This window comes from Drosophila pseudoobscura, chromosome X (genome assembly GCF_009870125.1).
Source record: "Drosophila pseudoobscura strain MV-25-SWS-2005 chromosome X, UCI_Dpse_MV25, whole genome shotgun sequence".
NCBI classification, from domain to species: Eukaryota; Metazoa; Arthropoda; class Insecta; order Diptera; family Drosophilidae; genus Drosophila; species Drosophila pseudoobscura.
Genome location: NC_046683.1, coordinates 41193067 through 41210227, shown reverse-complemented (window position 1 = coordinate 41210227; position 17161 = coordinate 41193067). Strand labels below are relative to the sequence as shown.

The 17161-nt window shown below is 46.8% G+C and overlaps 5 protein-coding genes across 6 annotated transcripts; 3 read left to right on the top strand and 2 right to left on the bottom strand.

The window, feature by feature from the left end:
- Positions 1-176: 176 nt before the first annotated feature.
- On the bottom strand, positions 177-15831 carry sbr (small bristles). 2 transcript variants are annotated; one of them, XM_001355360.4, is made up of 10 exons: positions 15301-15831; positions 15068-15228; positions 14898-14990; positions 4471-4992; positions 4300-4409; positions 2634-2670; positions 2317-2546; positions 2063-2240; positions 1478-1989; positions 177-1419 (listed from the first exon to the last, which is right to left on the bottom strand). In XM_001355360.4, the coding sequence occupies exons 1-10, from the start codon at positions 15416-15418 to the stop codon at positions 1320-1322; spliced, it is 2061 nt and encodes a 686-aa protein (XP_001355396.2). In that variant the 5' UTR covers positions 15419-15831; the 3' UTR covers positions 177-1319. The 2 variants fall into 2 exon arrangements, with proteins under 2 accessions (XP_001355396.2, XP_033240634.1); XM_033384743.1 differs by having other exon boundaries at positions 2063-2243; positions 15301-15830.
- Positions 7537-8455, top strand: LOC4816046 (uncharacterized). The gene is made up of 2 exons (XM_001355361.4): positions 7537-7793; positions 7874-8455. Exons 1-2 carry the CDS (start codon positions 7725-7727, stop codon positions 8006-8008), a joined length of 204 nt encoding a protein of 67 aa, XP_001355397.2. The 5' UTR covers positions 7537-7724; the 3' UTR covers positions 8009-8455.
- Positions 11290-11966, top strand: LOC4815577 (uncharacterized). Its single transcript, XM_001355362.4, has one exon. The coding sequence runs from the start codon at positions 11477-11479 to the stop codon at positions 11858-11860; it is 384 nt and encodes a 127-aa protein (XP_001355398.2). The 5' UTR covers positions 11290-11476; the 3' UTR covers positions 11861-11966.
- Positions 11936-14093, bottom strand: LOC4815799 (putative sodium-dependent multivitamin transporter). Its single transcript, XM_003736111.3, has one exon. The coding sequence runs from the start codon at positions 13771-13773 to the stop codon at positions 11959-11961; it is 1815 nt and encodes a 604-aa protein (XP_003736159.2). The 5' UTR covers positions 13774-14093; the 3' UTR covers positions 11936-11958.
- A 209-nt stretch (positions 15832-16040) lies between the features above and the next one.
- On the top strand, positions 16041-17087 carry Pgls (6-phosphogluconolactonase). Its single transcript, XM_001355364.4, has 3 exons — positions 16041-16243; positions 16377-16870; positions 16933-17087. The coding sequence occupies exons 1-3, from the start codon at positions 16105-16107 to the stop codon at positions 17041-17043; spliced, it is 744 nt and encodes a 247-aa protein (XP_001355400.2). The 5' UTR covers positions 16041-16104; the 3' UTR covers positions 17044-17087.
- The last annotated feature ends 74 nt before the right edge of the window (positions 17088-17161 follow it).

Genomic DNA, 17161 nt, shown 5'->3' with positions numbered 1-17161 from the left:
CTAGTACCTTTGAACAACCATCGTTAACTAAACGAATGCGATCTTAGCATCGCATACAAAAAACCAAAACCAGTCGCTAGGGGCGTTCAAATATCGCATATGTGTTCCACTGTAGGTACTTTGTTGTGGAGAACCCCCCATCCAAATTGCATGGGAAATAAGCATTAAACAATTAATTCGAGCAAGACCAAGAGAGCCTCCTCCTTCTCACATTCCGACTCTCGTACATTTATTTAGTTTCCTATGCTATAATTATCCGTGCATTTTGTATATAGTTTGTATATACTGCAAGTGTAATTCAATTGCGACTTATGGCTAGGCTCGTGTGCAGGGTACACGAGCAATTTGTTATTTCCACTATTACTTAGTTAAGGAAAACAGGAAAAAACGTAAGAAGATTTGATTTCTGTATCGCTATCGTTATCAAATTTACATAATCGGTCATTAGAAGTATTGCTTTTTTCCAAATCTCTTATGGGATACTCTCTCTCTCTACCGCCTTTTCTTTTGATTGAAAATAGTTTATCTATTTTTTGTTTGTTTTGTTTCTTGTTGCTTGTTTCTCGTTGGTTTGCTGTTTTGCACTTTGCATTTTGCTTGTGTACAAATATAAGGCTACGTGGAGGGGATTTTATTGGAGGAAGGAGGTATGGCTATGGGTATGGGTATGGGAATGGGTATGGGTACATGGGTATGGGAGTATGTATGCCTTCTGTGTAGCTATGTTCTGTGCCAGAGTTGTTTTGAATTTACCTTTAGGTTTATGATCTTTATACAATATAATTTTATTTGGGAGCTAAAAACAAAAAAATACAACTAGTGCCCGCGCTCTGGTTGAACGCTCGAGAGGATGCACCATCCATCCCTCGAAGGTCCAGGTCCAGCACATGGCTAAAATGAAAATAAATTATCCTATCAAAGGGTAGCGAATGCGGTGGCAGGGGGCTCGTGGCCTGGCTTCTAAACTTATTCATAAACATGTTTGTGACTTATAAAAAAAAATATATATATACGAGCATATATATAAACATTTATATATATGTATACTATTATACAAAACAAAAATTTTACACGGCCTGGCAGTCCCATGGGCTCTGTGGCCGGGCAGACGGAGGAGCACTTTGTTTGTGTGTGTGTGTGTGTGTGTGTGTGTGTGTGTGTGTATGAGCTCGAAGGATTTACATGGCAAAAGGGTATTTTTGTGTGGGTGTGTCCTTGGTACGAGTGTTGTAATTTCATTGCTGCTAATTCACCGGTTGATCGTTGATCCTATTTCTGCGCCAGCCGTTGTTGCTGTTATTGGTTAACGATTGGCATATCTATTTGATAAAGGCCTCTGGCGGTATTTTGTTCTCCTTAAAGAGTTTTCCGAACACAAAGCCGGCATGATTATAATCCCAATTCGTCTCCTCTAGGCACCTAGAGATTGAATATTGATTAGCAATGGACTAATCCTTGGCTCCTCCTCCGCACTTACTTGCGACTCCACTCTAGATTCATTTGACTCTGTGAACTCATGGCCTGGACCATTTGCATTTTGGTGGCATCATCTGTCGCTGATTCGGAGCTGGTAAAGACGGGCGGCGGCCCTCCGGTGGCACTGGGCACAATATTTAGGGACAATGAGGCAACTGCTGGTAAAAGTGCAACCGTGGACGCGCCGCCACCGCTTGCAGTTCCTAAACGATTCTGTAGCGAAGATCCGGATGCACCATCCATGCCCGATGCTGTGTTTCTACCGTCAGCACCAGGTGCGATACCGCCGGGAGCTGGCTGATGCTGAGATCTCTTAAACTCGCGCACCTGTTCATTCGTGGCGGCCGTAATAAAGATCGTCTCGTTGCGTATGCAGAAGCCCGAGTTTTGTGGCACCACCACAAACGTGCGCATAAAGTGGCGCAACTCGTAGGCCTGCGAGGTGGATGGTCTGTCGTCTTCGCCGCTCAGCTCCTTGAACAGCCCCGTCACGGTGAACACAATCATTTGGGGCTAAAAGGAAGGGTACAAAAATGCACAATAGAGAAGGGGGAACCGATATGTAGATGGATGGCATGATGCTCACGTTGTAAATGGTTAGATCGACGGTGAAGGTGCGCCGTTCGTGCAGCGTACGTGGCCACTCATTCAGGGTGGCCACACAGGCCAGTCGGCCGTTCTTGAGCAGCCTCGTGCGATGGTCATCGCGGTCATGGTTAACAATGCGGCGAAAATTGCGATTAAACTTCCAGAAGTTGTTCAATCTGCTGTCAAATAAACGTATATAGTAGTAGGATAAAGTAGTAGGATAAAGGATGAATCTCGGTGGGTGGGACTCACCTGCCCGCGTGGCCTGCATTTGGCATTGTGATGGAAAGCATAGCATGCTCGTGATAGGCATCCAGCAGGGACTGGCGGCTCTCCATATCGAATATGTTAAAGTATTGATCCAAGAATTGGCGCACCACATCGGCACCGGCGTTGTCGCACAGAAACGAGGCCTGGGTCGTTGGCATTGTGCCGGATCCGGCCAAATCGAAGGCAACCTGCGGCCCCAGTGTTTCCCCATCCTATTATTTATTGCGTATCATGCAATCATGTAGACAGAGAGATCTAGATATTCTGGATTATCCAACACAATAGACAAGCGCACTTACCAGTTTGACCAGTTTGGGGAACTTACGTCGTACTTCGCTGTAAATAGTTTGATTGGATATGCGATAGGTTTGTGGTTCGGAATTAGCATTATGATGATGATGTGAAAATATAACAAAATGATGTAGCTTTTCTCTATTGGCGTTGCCCACTGCTCACAGCAGGTACTGGAGATGGGCCCAACCTGGGGCAGATCCTCCTCCCACCTTTAACTCCATTGGGATGTCCCGACAAACCGATAACGATTCGGCTAAAAACCGATGAATTGTTCAACTTATTGCAGGAACTTTTGAATGGGCGAAGGCACTTGCATCTATATCATCCGATTTGATATTTTGCAAAGGGGTATCCAAAAATGTGAACAGCAGCGGAACAGAACCCTTAAGCATTGCACTGTGCCTTGGGCATCTTTTTTAAATTCTTTTTTTTTGTATTTTGTATATTTTTTTTCATTTTTTTCCCTTTTTTATTGTTTTTTTTTATTTTTTGTATTTTTTAGTTCAAATCTCAAAAAAAAATTGGTCCTGTAGCTGGCATGCAAAAAAGCTGCCTGCTACATCAGACAGAGGGAGAGGTTCGGTTCGATGCGGTTCGATCTCGTACGGTCGGTTCGATGAGCGGTGGATCGGTTCGATGTCTGCTGTTGCAGCTCGCGCCCACACACACATCCACTCCACAGGCAACTCATGCGCCCAGGATTAGCAAAATATTATGCTTCCCCCACCCCGTAGCAATTGACGTGTTAACGCCAATTTCTCCTTGTCCCTCCACCTCCACAGCCGACCACCGCCACCACACAGACGACAACAACAGCAACAGCAACACAGCACAGTGCAACGCAACCCACACATTCGCGAACATGTGGGCTTTCACGTGCGTGCCTGCGTGTGGGTGTCCGCGCGCGTCTGTGGGTTTTCGAGACGGGGTGTGCGCATGTGGGTTGGTGTTTAATTGTTGTTGTGGTTGGCTACTAGTGTGTGCCGTTATGATGTTTCATTGTCATACCAAAATGTGCTGCATGTGGAATGTTGCCCGCACAGTGGACACACGTGTGCGCGGAGCCTCACAATAGCGTTGCCGTTTGTCGTGTCCGTGTCCGTCCGAAGGTCAGGTTCAGGTTCAGTCTTTTCTGTGTCGAACCGCTGCACCAAACCTGTTATTTCTTCTTGTACTTCTTGTTTGAGACTTGGACTAGTTCATAAATATGGGTTTTCATTTTTCTTTTTTTTTTTGTTTGTTCCTTTTTTTTAAGTCCGTTGCCCAAAAGCCCTGTTCTGCTGAACGGTCTGTCTTTGCTTTGCGACAGATAGCAGCCGATGATTAACAAAACCCTTGCCGCAACAAGTACATTTGCCCAGTGTCAAATACCGCTCTGAATAAAACCCGAATGATCCTTAATGATCCTCAACCAAACGGAGGGGGGGCATGGATCTGCCCTCGGATAGGTTCGCAGGACTCCAGCATACTCCAGAGCAGAGTGCAACAGCCTTGTGTAGATTCTAGGTGGAATGGGAGACAACTCAAAAAGTGGAAATGGAAATGCATGTCCTAGTCCTGTGTGTATGACTCTCGACGAGGTGTCTCCCACGTCGACTGGACGGGCACACGATGGCACGAGCGACAGCGACATCCGCTAGAAAAAGCCAAACAAGTCACAGCATAGTATACCTGACAAACTGCTGTGAGTCCTTGTAGCGCGAACGGCACGGATTGTTCCGCAATACCAGCTCCACAATTGGCAGATTACGGAACACCAGGAGGTGGGCCAGCGAGGGGAGCTGCAGAAGGGACATTACTCGATGAGGTTTGGCAGTGCCGGGTTTTGTCACTGATGCTCACCTTATTATCGCCCAAGTAGAGTATCTTGAGGTGGGGCAGGCGCTTATCGACGCGTCTGAATGCCTCCATGGACACCAGATTGTTATCATTCAGATTGAGCGCCTCCAGATCGGGTATATTGTCGCACATGATATCGAGTGCGGCACCCATCACATTGGCCCGAAACAGGGGACAGAAAACCTGCTTTATGTCGGGATCGGCGTAGAAGCGCGACATATCCAGGGCCTTGGTCTGACTGTTGTAGCGTTTTGCCATGACCTGCTTCATACGCTCCTTGAGGGCATCGTCGACGGTCGCCAGCGGAATGCCGTTGCGGACGCGCGGCGACAGGCGGAAGCCATCAGGCAACTGTGCATGTTTTCCCAGCTGTTGAATGTGCTCGGCCATGTCAAAGTCGTCCACATAGAAGCAGACGCTATCTCTCTCGGCACGCCAGTACTGGGCGTTGAACGGATGCGGAGAAAGGGCTGCCAATAAGGCACGCAATAGCACATCCTTCCCGTAAATCTGTCCGTTGTGTATCTGGGGTAAGAGAGAGACAAATAGCAATGGAGATAAATACATTGTACATATAAAGATACGCGGAAGCGAGTCAGTGTGGATTCGTTATAGACTAGAGATAGCGACCCGAATTGTGTCATCTCTCCGCATGACTATCCCCCACAAAAGTGCTCTACTTTTGGTCTACTTATCAGTGGTATACCCTACCCCCGGATGGTCATGAGGGGCTTCATTGGAAACTAAAAGATAGCCTTAAGCAGATCAGATCACAGAAGACCAACTATGAAGTCACCATGTGGAACGTCTAAACATAGCCCTCCCTTCCTCGAGGTCTGGGCTCTGCCACAATTGACGAAACAGAATCAGTAAGACTACTAAATACTTCTACTTGCAATCAAATAAATATGAGAGCAATTTAATTAGGACAACTTATCAGTGAACATGAATCGGGGATCATGTTTCTCGATTATTTCTCGATTTGCTTTTCTTATTCTTATCGATTTGTCGGCTATCGATATAAACCAATTTACCATGTATCAATGAAAGGTATCCAGCATAACTTGATCAGGGATAGAGCTCTTACGATATGGAGCGTAAAAATAGTACGATTGCTATTGGCTTATATAGAACGCTTACATATCGATTAGAATACCCAACAAAGTCAATATCAGTAGGTTCTGAGCAGACTATATTAACGACGGTGCGATGGTAAGGAATGTATCATAGATGACATCTGATACATGATGCACGATACATTCGTACTACTTTTCACTCCTTTTCTGAAAATCATAATGAATTTATGCATTATAATAACTAATCATGTGCGTCTACCAGAACTATTGTAAGAAATCCATCACTGATCAGGGATCGAGCTGTCCAGGGGAACGAACCGGCGCAGTCGGTTGGATACTGCTCGATTTGATCGTTTATCGAAAATTGGCTTGGGGTATGGTTCGGATCCAATAGCATCCTACGTACCTGTGTACATATGTAAATGTGTGTGCAGATATTTGCATAGCATTTCCGAGTCCGTGACTAGTCGTTTAATTACTTTTTTCGGCGTTATCGCCAGCACATAGTTCTGCGTCTCCCTCTCTATCTATCCTTGTCGGTTTCCGATTTAATTATGATTATGATGAGTGTATGGCAAACACACACACACACACACGCACGCAGAGACAGTACACTCAGCGAAAAATGGCCTAGCAAAAACAAAGACACACCTATACTTCAATTAAGTACTCGGTTTTTAAGTAGTGTAATTGCATTTAAGAGTCTTTTTTAATTTGAACATAAAACACTTTACATCGAATATTGTTATATTAAATCTGAAGCCTTTGTTGCTGTGGCTTTAACCCTCAATGGTACTGTAGGATTCGACTTGGGCTACAATTTGTACAAATCTATTATACTTCAAATGTCAGGACTCTTTTCTCTGGGTGTAGTAGAGGCAGACCGTAAGTACGAGTATACACTGTTTCGAGTTTCGGAGTTCGAAGTGGGAGTGGGAGTGTTGCGGACGGATAACGTGACTGCGACTGTGAAGGTCACAGCTATGAATATCGGTCACTCGGCTATTATTATATTAGTAGTATCTAATCGGTGTTTTATGACAAAGGTACATACACTCGCCAAGCAAGAATCAGTTGAATCAGTGGAGAGTAATTCAATTTATATGTTACGATCGAGTTCCGAGTACAGTCAAACAACAAACAAAGATGAGACGTCACCTCATGCACCATATTCATTTGCATAGTATATAAAAAAGATAAGTCTGCAATCCTCGCAACAACACCCACCCAACCACCCAACCACCCATCCACCCGCCCACTCATTCATTGCGCATTAGTGCGATAAATTCATTTATTACGGGGCATTAGTTATGATTATTTTTGTCTCCTTTGCGAGCACACACCACCGCCATTCAGCCGTTCAGACATCCAGGCATCGGCCCCAGGCCCCCTCTTAAAAACTGTTTATAGGTTTTAGTAGGAACGGCCATTGGTGGCCATAGGTTCCAATTGTATTCTGTGGATTGCCTAGAATATCAGCGTCAGAGCTTTAGAGGTTTTTCCCTGCTGAGATCGGGAACGTGAGTCGTCAGCCTGGAATGTGCATAGGCAACCCTGGCTATCGGCTGTCGGCTGTCCGCTGTCGGCGCACCTGACCTATCGGAATTTTAACCGTTAAGGGGCCACAAGGGCAGACAGACAGACATACATATTACAAAGCCTTTTAAAAATAAAGACGATGACTGTATTCTGTATTCTGTATTTGGATTGGGATCGGGATTGGGGGAGTACATTTATTCGTACAATATACCTATATATAAACCTTTTTTGTTGTATATGAATTCTCCATTGTATTCCCCACAATACGGAATACGGAATACGGAATACGAAATACAAAATACGGAATACGAGCGGAGCACTGAGACATATTTCTAGAATTGATATGGAGCTATGACGCCCCTGTCTCTGTCTCTGTTTATGCCTCTGCTCTCTGCCTCGGTCGCTGTCATCGCCGGCAGCGACGCTGTCGATGGGTTGGGGCCCGTGGGGGCCTAACAAGTGAACGAACACCGGCAAACGGAACGGAACGGCACAAAACGGCACGGCGGCATTCGATGACAGACGTGCGAAGTTGAAGCAGCAACAAAAAAAAAACAGCAGCCCACCCAGCCACCCAGCCAGCCATCAGCTGAAGCTCCAACATCCAGTAACCCAGCAGACGACAGATCACATCCAGCAAAAATGGGAGGCTGCTGCTCTAAGGACTTGGATGATAAGCGCTCCTGGAGTCCCGAGGAGACCAAAAATGGCGTAAGTACTTTTCTGTCCAGCGAGAGAGAGAGAGAGCGAGATGATGTACAGAGATCATCCCTTTCCCCTCTCAACCGCAGAGCACCACATCGACCATCATTGCCCAGCCCATGGATGATGTGGGTACAACCGGAGTGTTTACCCTCACACGCACCACCACGACGAGCACACAGGAGAAAACGGTGACCACCACCAGCGATGGTGACCAGGATTAGCATTAGCCAATGGATAACGGATCCATCTGCAACTACTATGTGTATAGACCCAACCCAAAGCGAAGCCATAATTATTGTATCCACAATAACACCATAATTATTTTTTTTTATACCATTTTTTTTTTTGTACCATTTTTGTGGTATTTCAATGCCATGTGGGGACAAGTGTGTTTGCTCGAAAGAGAAAGAATGAGTCGAGAAGTGGCGGCCTTTCCTCGAAATGTATGCGATCGAGTGCGTGTTCGGGTGCGGGTGGGGGTGCGGGCTATAGAGAGATATGTACATATGTATGTATGTATCTATTCGTATGTAAATATTTATGCCGAATGTATGCATGCACATAGCAGAGGGTACACAGCCATGTGAATATATGAATTAAGTGAAGCCGTTAATTGTTATACCAGAATTGCAATTTTATACAAAAAATAAATTGTTGAATCGCCAAAATGTTTGCAATATCCGCCCAAAACCAAAACCAAACACCAATCCCACAGCGAACTTCTAAGCTAAGGCGGCAAAATTAACGGTAAAGCAAACAAACACAAGCGCAAACAAAGGACAGGGAGACCGAGAGACAGAGAGACAGAGAGAGAGAGAGAGAGAGATCAGGGGACAAGCAGCAGGGGCCATGCCAATTCAATTGGAGAACGAGATAAGGAGAACGATTTCAGCGGATCCAACGATCCAACGCATTGCTGGCCGATGACATCAGGCGATGCACAAAAGAACGGCACGGCAGACAGCAGACAACAGACGACAGACGGGCACAAGAAGCAGAGCCAGCGGAAAAGCACAAAAACAGAGAGAGAGAGAGAGACGAAAAGAGTCGCGGTAGGTGGGTGCTGGGTGGTGGGTTCCTCCCTCTCTCCCCCCTACTGTCCATGAGTCAGTGTTCTGGTTATCAATGGATTTGAGTTTGTTGTTTTCGTTTATGGTTTAGGCCAAAATGTGACTAAGAGCCGAGCCATGAGCCATCGGCACGTGTTAGACGTCAGCGATCAGTCATTCCAGAACTTGAAAAAAAAAAACAAAACCATATTTCCCTAATGTTTAAGCCATCTCAATCCATTCAGATGATTACGGGTACAAGTACATGTGTCTATTTATGCATGCATGCATGCATTCGCATTCCCATTCCCATTCGCATTGGCATTCCCATTCGGAGATGTGCATCAATTAGGGAAATGCAAATTGAATCAGTCAGCAATTACAATTTGCATTTAATACCACTTAGGCAGCGTTGCCAGACTGCTGGCTGATAATACCCTGTTTACACTAGAGCTGCGTTCTTGCGTTCTTACGTTCATTTCAAAAAGACCAAAGCATAACAGACCAGTGTCCAATCGCGACGTCGATTGAGCTATTCTTGCGTTTCAGGTGCATTTAATCGATTTTCTTTTATATTTCTGGACTTTTCCGCCAATTGCCATCTATCACCACTAGCAATAACGAAAAACAGCTGTTCTTGACGATGAAAAATGCGAGGGAAAGGGTCAAAATATACATGGAATCCTTAAAACAAATTATTTTAACCAATCGTATCTATCGTATCGTAACAAGAGATTTTAGTGTACACCTGTAGCCATATGGCCATTACTGAGAATTATGATCTTGAAATTACGAGCTCGCAAAACTAAAATAAAGAATAAATTATTAAGTATAGTTTTTTAAAAATGTAGTTATTTTTATCAACCCCCCAAATCAACAGTCTTTACATACGCAAGACGCCATAACGCAACTTAGTGCCAATGAAAATGCCCATGCTGGATTATTGCATTTGTTTCGCTAACGATAGCAAACTAGCGACGGTTATGGTCGTTTTCCACTGCTCTCAATACCGATAAAGGGTATTAGAAAACGACCATAATTGTACTGTAAATCACGCGCAAGATCGAAATATTCAGCCAGGCTCTGTTTTTCACATTCACAAAAGTTTTTCAATTTACTTTTGAATACACATAAATTGGGGCTTCCGTTTTCACATTCCCCAAGATTTATTCCTTTTCAAAACGAAAACATTTTCGTTGGCTAAATGAAAAGATAACCAAACAAACCTTAATTCCAAAATGAAAAAAATAGATGACTTATTGATGCATTAACATAAACTTGACACCTATATCAGGGTAATTTAACTTTTGCTTTCTTTATAAATAATTTAATTTTAACCCAACCTCAAATTTGGCTCGGAAAAAATTGGCCCGGGAAACAACAATTTTCGTTTTGGTGCAAACAGCAAAAATATGTGAAAAATGGGAAACCTTAAAACGAAAACGAAACGTTTTGGCTGAAAACGTAATCCGCAAAATTAAATGAAAAACTAGGCCTGCCTGATTAGTGCAGTTTTTTGTTTGTTTCATTAATATTTTTTGACACCGCCCCAAAGCCGGCAACACGAAAGTGATCTATCTTTCTGCATTATTTTCATACCCCTTGTCCCTCCAGAGGGTATACCAGTTTTAGTCACAGAATAAAAAAAAACATATATAGACTTTTCCTTGATCCGTATCCGGAATACATACATATATCCCAATGAAGCTCTAGAACAGTTCTGCCAGGAAACAATCAGCTGATTCGGAGCACAAAAAATGGCATTATTTATACAAGACATGTATTTTGTTCTTGCAATCTCGGTCGCACATGTGTCCTCTTGTATTTTTTACATTTTACGTGTCGGACATTCTCATTTGCTGGCCACGAACGGACCAAAGACATGCCAACCGCTGCTGCCTCAGAAGATAGTCGGAGAAACTGTAGGGTCTCAGGAGTCGTGGACATTCAGAGCCAGAATATATACCCAACGAATACTGCCTTTCCCGTGCGTATAGATATCGAAGTAGATAAGATTGTGCCACAAAAGAGAACAAACACCATCGCAAGGGAGAGAGCACAACTGCGCAGATATAATCGTAAATTGGATCGTATCTCATGGATCGCTTGGATTGCTTGTATCGCTTGTGTGGCACGGCAGGCAGGGCCTAAAACGAAGCGCACGAAGACCGAAGAACCAAACAAAAAGGCAAAACCAAAACCAAAATCAAAATAAAACGAAAGTACAAATCAATTAAAGGAAATTGTGTACTGGCAACTGGACGGCAGACGACTGAGCAGACCCGACCTACAATATACTAAAAGAGACAGATACACACATTGCATATGTACATAATAAATAGATAAAATAATTGAACGACCCTACAGTGACTTTTCAATCAACAGAAATGTGAATCAGAAGCGCGGAGCGAGGAGGAAGGGCAGGCCGCGATAGAACACAGAAAGTGGAGCGCACCCCGAGGGACCGAGGGACCGATACACCAGACACCAGGCCGCGATCGACGGCAAGAGGCAGCAGCGTGTCAGCAGAAACAGAAACTGAAACTGCGGTTCGGTTCGGTTAGGAGGCGTATTCGTTGCGATTCAATTGCCGCGGTCACTCAGTGCAAAGGCAAAGCTTCGTGCAATCGGACGGACACAATGAAACAGATTCCGGGACTGCTGGGACTGGGACTGGTGCTGGCGGGACTCCTGCTAGCGGCAGGGACTTCAAATGCCCTGCCAATGACCAACGACTTGGAGCTGGTGGCTGCCTTGGATGCCATGGAGCCAGCAGCAGCCGCCGCACAGCCATCGCACATTTCACGCATCGCGGCAAGGGGCGAGGCAACAGCCCATGAGGATCGACCGGAGCTGTTCAACACCATTGTGCAGGAGCTAAAGGCAGCGGGAGTCTACACGGCCGAGCGCCAGGATCTGCACACACTCAGCTACAAGGAGCTCACCCGCCTCCTGGCCCTGTGGCACCTCTCGTCGGGACGGAACTATTACGAGGCGAGTCCTGCCCCCGAAATCGTCGGGTGAAGCCGTCGCGCTTTTGTGTTTTGTTTGCTCATTTTTTATTATTGTGAAATTCTGTGTTGCCAAAAGTTTATTATGAAATAAAGAAAGAAACTGCTGCGCTACGCCACATCCTTCTGCCTCTCCCACTCGATCTGGTCGAGTCGTGGCGGTGCCACCACTGCGATGCCCCCGATCTCCGAGCTGGTGCCGGTCACGACCAGCCGTGGCATCTGACGCCGCTGCAGCCGCTTGGCCAATGGCGGCACAAACAGATCGTGCTTGATCATTGTGCACTCTGCGTCCTGGTAGATGCGACGGTTGTCGTCCCACCTAAGCAGCGCACACAGCCAGGAGAGCAGCCAGCCCCCGAAGAAGGCCACCAGAAAGCCCAGGGCGGCGTACCACATGTAGCTGATCCTGTACAAGTAAAAGTAGTGCTCGTCCTGCTGCTGCTCCTCCACCTTTGAGAAGAATGCGTCCCTTGCGTAGGTTCTATCAATCGGACATCCCTCCGTGGACATGGGCAGGCTGACCAGCGGCGGCCTCGGCTGCCCGAATCCGATCCAGAAGCACAGAACCAACGAAATGAGCAGCCCACCGATGGCCCCCTTCTGATTGGCCGACGTCACATACATGCCCAGGGTGAAGAGGCCCAGCAGCGGTCCCCCGACGATCCCGAATATGGAGAGGGCCGCCTGCAGCAGTCCCCCAATGGAGCCGGCCATGAAGGCCAGCCCGATGCACAGCAAGCCATAGAAGACGGACAGCAGTTTCGAGTACCACAAGGTCTGGCGGTCCGTCAGGGTGCCGCCACGACTGGAGCAGCACTTGTACAGCGGCTTAAGGTAGTCCTCCAGGGTGACGGCCGCCAGGGAGCTGATGATCGAACTAATGGTGGAGAGGCTCGCACAGAAGATCCCCGACACAAAGAGCCCGGCCAGGCCGGTGTACTCGCCCATGGTGTCCACCACGAACAGCGGCATCACCTGGTCGCGCGAATTGACGCGTCCCTCCAGCACAGGATCGCAGTCGCGGTAGTACCAGTAGATGCACAGCCCGGAGAAGCAGGTGCTCAGGCTGAGCAGGCACAGGATGGGCAGGCACCACCAGAGCGCCGCCCGGGCAGAGCTCAGATTGCGAACGGCCAGCAGGCGCTGCACCTGGGCCTGATTGACGCCATAGATGGCCAGGTAGGTGGCACAGCCGCCTAGGATCTGGGTGAACCACGTATGCCGCTCCGTTGGATCCACACTAAAGTTGGTAAAATCGATGCGTCCGTTCTCCTGCGCTGTGCGCCAGATCTCCCCGAGGCTGCCCGCCTTTACCCAGGCACAGATGATCACACTGAAGACGGCGACAAACATCAGCACCGACTGATAGATGTCGGTCACGAGCACGGCCTTCATGCCGCCAATCGTGGCATAGAAGGTGCAAACGACGCCTACAATCACAATGGAGAAGATCTGATTGACGCCCGTGACGGCCTCCAGGGCCAGGGCCGGGGCGTACACCACAATGCCCATGTAGAGGATCATCTGTAGTGAAAAGCTTACGGAGGCGGCCAATCGGGTGGCATAGCCGAATCTCAGCTCCAGATACTCGTACACACTGGCCGTCTTCAAGCGGTAGAAGACCGGCAGGATGAGGTAGGCGGCAATGGGCGTGGATACCACGTACGACAGATTGATGATCACGAACATTGTCCCGAACTGATAGTTCTCCATCGATACGCCCAGAATGGTGATGGCCGACATGAAGCTGGCCATCAGACTAAACGCCACCGGGGTGACGCCCATCGAGCGACCAGCCAGCAGGTACTCCGTGGTGGTGCTCTGCCTCTTGCCCGCGAATCGGTAGTAGAGGCCAATCAGCACGGAGATGATGAGCACCACCGCCAGGATGGCATAGTCCCAGGCTCCCAAAGTGGCTTCCATTTCTTCCTCTTCCTCTCTCTCTCTTGCGATTGGGGTTTGGGGGTTTCGTATCTAATCGCACATCTAATCACTCCCGGGTGTGATAAGTGGATGGCTGTATGTCTGGGGTCTGCCACGCCGGCCTCTAATCGTGCCTCTTGAGATTCCAGGCAGCGCGCGCGCACAGTTTCACAGTCTTTAGCGTTTGCCGGCTGTCGATGAAATGAAGTCAGTGCCCACTGGCCAGAGCTCTGTTCTGTTCCGTTCTGTTCTACTGCTGCTTAGCGGGCCTAAAGGAGCACCGTCAGCATAGGGTTTGTGCCAAACTGCTTTCTACCTGGGTTTTTTTGTTGTTTCTCGTGTTTTTATGACACCGCCGAGAGAGATAGCAACGTGTGGTGCAAGGTGGTGGGAGGAATAGCACGCACACAGTGTAGCCGAAGGTTACTGGCCCACCAGAGCCCCACAGAGGGAATACCTACAGCACCACAGACAGGCACCGGTATGGTTCTATATATTTCGGAAGAATCTGCTAATGCCACGACGGCTCCCAATGCTGGGGACCCTCTACTGGCGGCAGGCACTGTGTCCCGACCCGGCCCGTCCAGCCATAAATATTTATTTGCTTGCTTGCAATTGTAATTGTTGTGGCTCCGACCCTCCCCTCACCCCACACAACGTGTCTGCTATTGAGATTTTGTTGTTTACGGGTTTTACGATTGAAATTAATTAATAAACGCAAACGACCACAAACCGGGGAACGGAGAGTCGCGAGATGCCCAGACGCCAGGGCTAAATCGAAAACGAACACCGCTGGTAAATGGATGGATAAACATGGACACATGCGCCACCAGTCCAGTCCACAAGCGTCGCATGGATGTTGCGAATTCCAAGAATCTATTCCCGAGCAGACATCGGACACCGTCACATGCGTGAGCATGCGATAAGCATGTTATGAGAGATCCGCAATAGTTTTGATTACGTTTTAGCACATAAATCTGTATGCTGGAAAATTGCTAGTTCCAAGTCGTCCACAGACGATACATACTATATGGTACACAGATATCTATATGGTTGTCGTTCTCGCTATATGGATAACCACTTAATGGCTAATGGCTTGTCTGGCTGGCTGGCCTAGGACTTACCGTCACTTGATACCATCCAAAGGTGTTGGGCGTCAGTTTGCCAAATTTGCCCCGTGGAATCGGTGATCCTCGACGGCGCAGAGCATTACGATCCTACACGGAGAGAGAAAGAGAGAGTCAATGAATAAATACAGATCCAATGCGAGTCGTGGTGGAAGGTTTGATCTTACTTTGGCTGCTGTTGTCATTTCATTCATGTCATCGTCCTCATCCCAACGACGCAAGTCTTCCATGCGCAATTTTATATCCTTTTTGTGTGGGAATTGTGGAGGCTTGAAACTGACACGCCTCTTGTTGCGATCCTTGCGACGTTGCATATCATCGCCATCGGCTGAATTGCACAATTTGTATATGTATGTATTTCCACTGGTATATAATATTTTGCTTTGCGATTTCCACTCACCATCAAAATCTTTCAGGGCAGAGTAACGCGAGCCGCCACCGCCGCCATTGCCAACATTGTTATTATTGTAACGCTGGCTGCCTCCGCCGCCGCCGCCACCACCACCGCGCTTAGGCATTGTTGTTTTCCACAGAAATTTTTTTTTTGAGCACCCGTACACGTTGTTTTGGACCGCTGCTGCCTCGCAATCTATCTGTGTTGTTGTTGTTGTTGTTGCTACTGCTAGTGTGGAATTGTTCTGGTGTCTTTTTCTTTTCTTTTTTTGTGCCAAATGCCAGACTAAACAATACGCGCTCTCTTAGCTGTGCCTTAAACGCGGTTTTAATTCCGTATAGTATATGTTTTATCCACTTTCGATGCCGTAATGGCACTTAGTACGATATTTTGGATAATGAAAATGTTTTTCCTAGCATAAAGTCTATGCCATAGACACAAAAAAAAAATTAAACAACGCAATTTCATGAAATTTTTCAAGGATGTATCGATACATTTCATTTGCACATACTGCAAAATATAGGTAGGTAGGTATCCATCGATAGTTGAGTAAACTCAATAGCTCATTTTCCCTGGCCACTAACCAAGTACATGATGAAATTATACAACGTATACATAAAATAGAGTAAATACATGAACAGGCCATTCATCGTTAATAAATAAATAAATAAAATGATATTTGATAAAATCGCACAATACTATCATATAAAAAATAAAATTAGTGTACATATCGATATAATATAAACAGTCCTAATCGATACACTAAACATCACCAAGTCGAGTCCAAGGGGAGTTAATATCATTTTCAATATGCCCGACCGCAAGTGTTCCTTCAAAATAAGCTTGGCCGAGTCCGAGGATAAATTGATTGAGACAGTGAGCAATCTGCTGAGGCGTTGCTCCGAGCAAGCAAAAGATAGGAAGGCGACTTTCAGCATTGGCCTCTCAGGTGAGGATCCGATCGAGTCGATCTGAATGTGTGCCTTGTGTGTGTGTGCGTTGATAAGCTCAACTTAAGGTGACCTTGTCAGGTGTTTAAATAGTCTTTCATTCAAAAATGCCAACTATTTCTCCATGATCAGGTGGCTCCCTGGTGCAGCTACTGACAAAAGCCCTGAGGAAAAGTACTCTGGACACAAGCAACTGGGAGTTCTTCTTCTGCGATGAACGCTATGTGGCTGATGATCACAGCGATTCCACATTTTGCGCCTATAGAACCGAGTGGCTGAGCCAGCTACCGTCGATTTTGGACTCGCAGTTTGTCAAGGCTGATACCACCAAGCTGCTGGAAGAATGTGCCGCCGATTACGAGGCGCGAGTAAAGGTCAAACTTGGCAACAGTCACAGTGTTCCACAATTCGATTTGTTGCTGCTGGGTATGGGGCCGGATGGCCACACCTGCTCCTTGTTCCCTGAGCAGCCTGCCACGCTCGAGGAGACCTCTCGCCTGGTGATTCCCATCCGAAATTCTCCAAAGCCTCCGCCCGAGCGCATCACCTTTACTCTGCCGCTGATCAACAATGCCAGGGATGTGGCGTTTGTGGTGACCGGCGCCAGCAAATCGGATGTTGTGAAGGTGGGAGCAATGGGGGACTCAATATGATTTACTACATTTACTAATGGCGTTTTTAATTGCAGCGCGTGTTCGTGGATCAGGACAAACAGTTTCCCGCTGCATGGGTAGATCCCACAAATGGCCAGCTGACCTTAATTGTTGATGCGGGAGCTGGATCACAGATTATTTCGTGATTTGTATTGCGCGTTTGTAAATAATACATTTTTGTTATTTTTAATTTGTAGTTTAAATTGCTTGAGCGGGAGCTATCGGCTCGGATGCGATATTTTTACTATTATGAATATCGATGTA

What these genes read in the sequence shown, in the direction of transcription:
- LOC4816046 (XM_001355361.4), top strand. Translation starts at nt 7,725, where the DNA reads ATGGGAGGCTGCTGCTCTAAGGACTTGGATGATAAGCGCTCCTGGAGT. An exon ending in CCGAGGAGACCAAAAATGGC is followed by an intron (nt 7,794 to 7,873) that starts GTAAGTACTTTT and finishes TCTCAACCGCAG; the next exon opens with AGCACCACATCGACCATCAT.
- LOC4815577 (XM_001355362.4), top strand. Translation starts at nt 11,477, where the DNA reads ATGAAACAGATTCCGGGACTGCTGGGACTGGGACTGGTGCTGGCGGGA.
- LOC4815799 (XM_003736111.3), bottom strand. Translation starts at nt 13,773, where the DNA reads ATGGAAGCCACTTTGGGAGCCTGGGACTATGCCATCCTGGCGGTGGTG.
- sbr (XM_033384743.1), bottom strand. Translation starts at nt 15,418, where the DNA reads ATGCCTAAGCGCGGTGGTGGTGGCGGCGGCGGCGGAGGCAGCCAGCGT. An exon ending in TGCCCTGAAAGATTTTGATG is followed by an intron (nt 15,229 to 15,300) that starts GTGAGTGGAAAT and finishes TGTGCAATTCAG; the next exon opens with CCGATGGCGATGATATGCAA. An exon ending in TCTACTTGGGCGATAATAAG is followed by an intron (nt 4,410 to 4,470) that starts GTGAGCATCAGT and finishes TCCCTTCTGCAG; the next exon opens with CTCCCCTCGCTGGCCCACCT.
- Pgls (XM_001355364.4), top strand. Translation starts at nt 16,105, where the DNA reads ATGCCCGACCGCAAGTGTTCCTTCAAAATAAGCTTGGCCGAGTCCGAG. An exon ending in TTTCAGCATTGGCCTCTCAG is followed by an intron (nt 16,244 to 16,376) that starts GTGAGGATCCGA and finishes CTCCATGATCAG; the next exon opens with GTGGCTCCCTGGTGCAGCTA. An exon ending in GCAAATCGGATGTTGTGAAG is followed by an intron (nt 16,871 to 16,932) that starts GTGGGAGCAATG and finishes TTTTAATTGCAG; the next exon opens with CGCGTGTTCGTGGATCAGGA.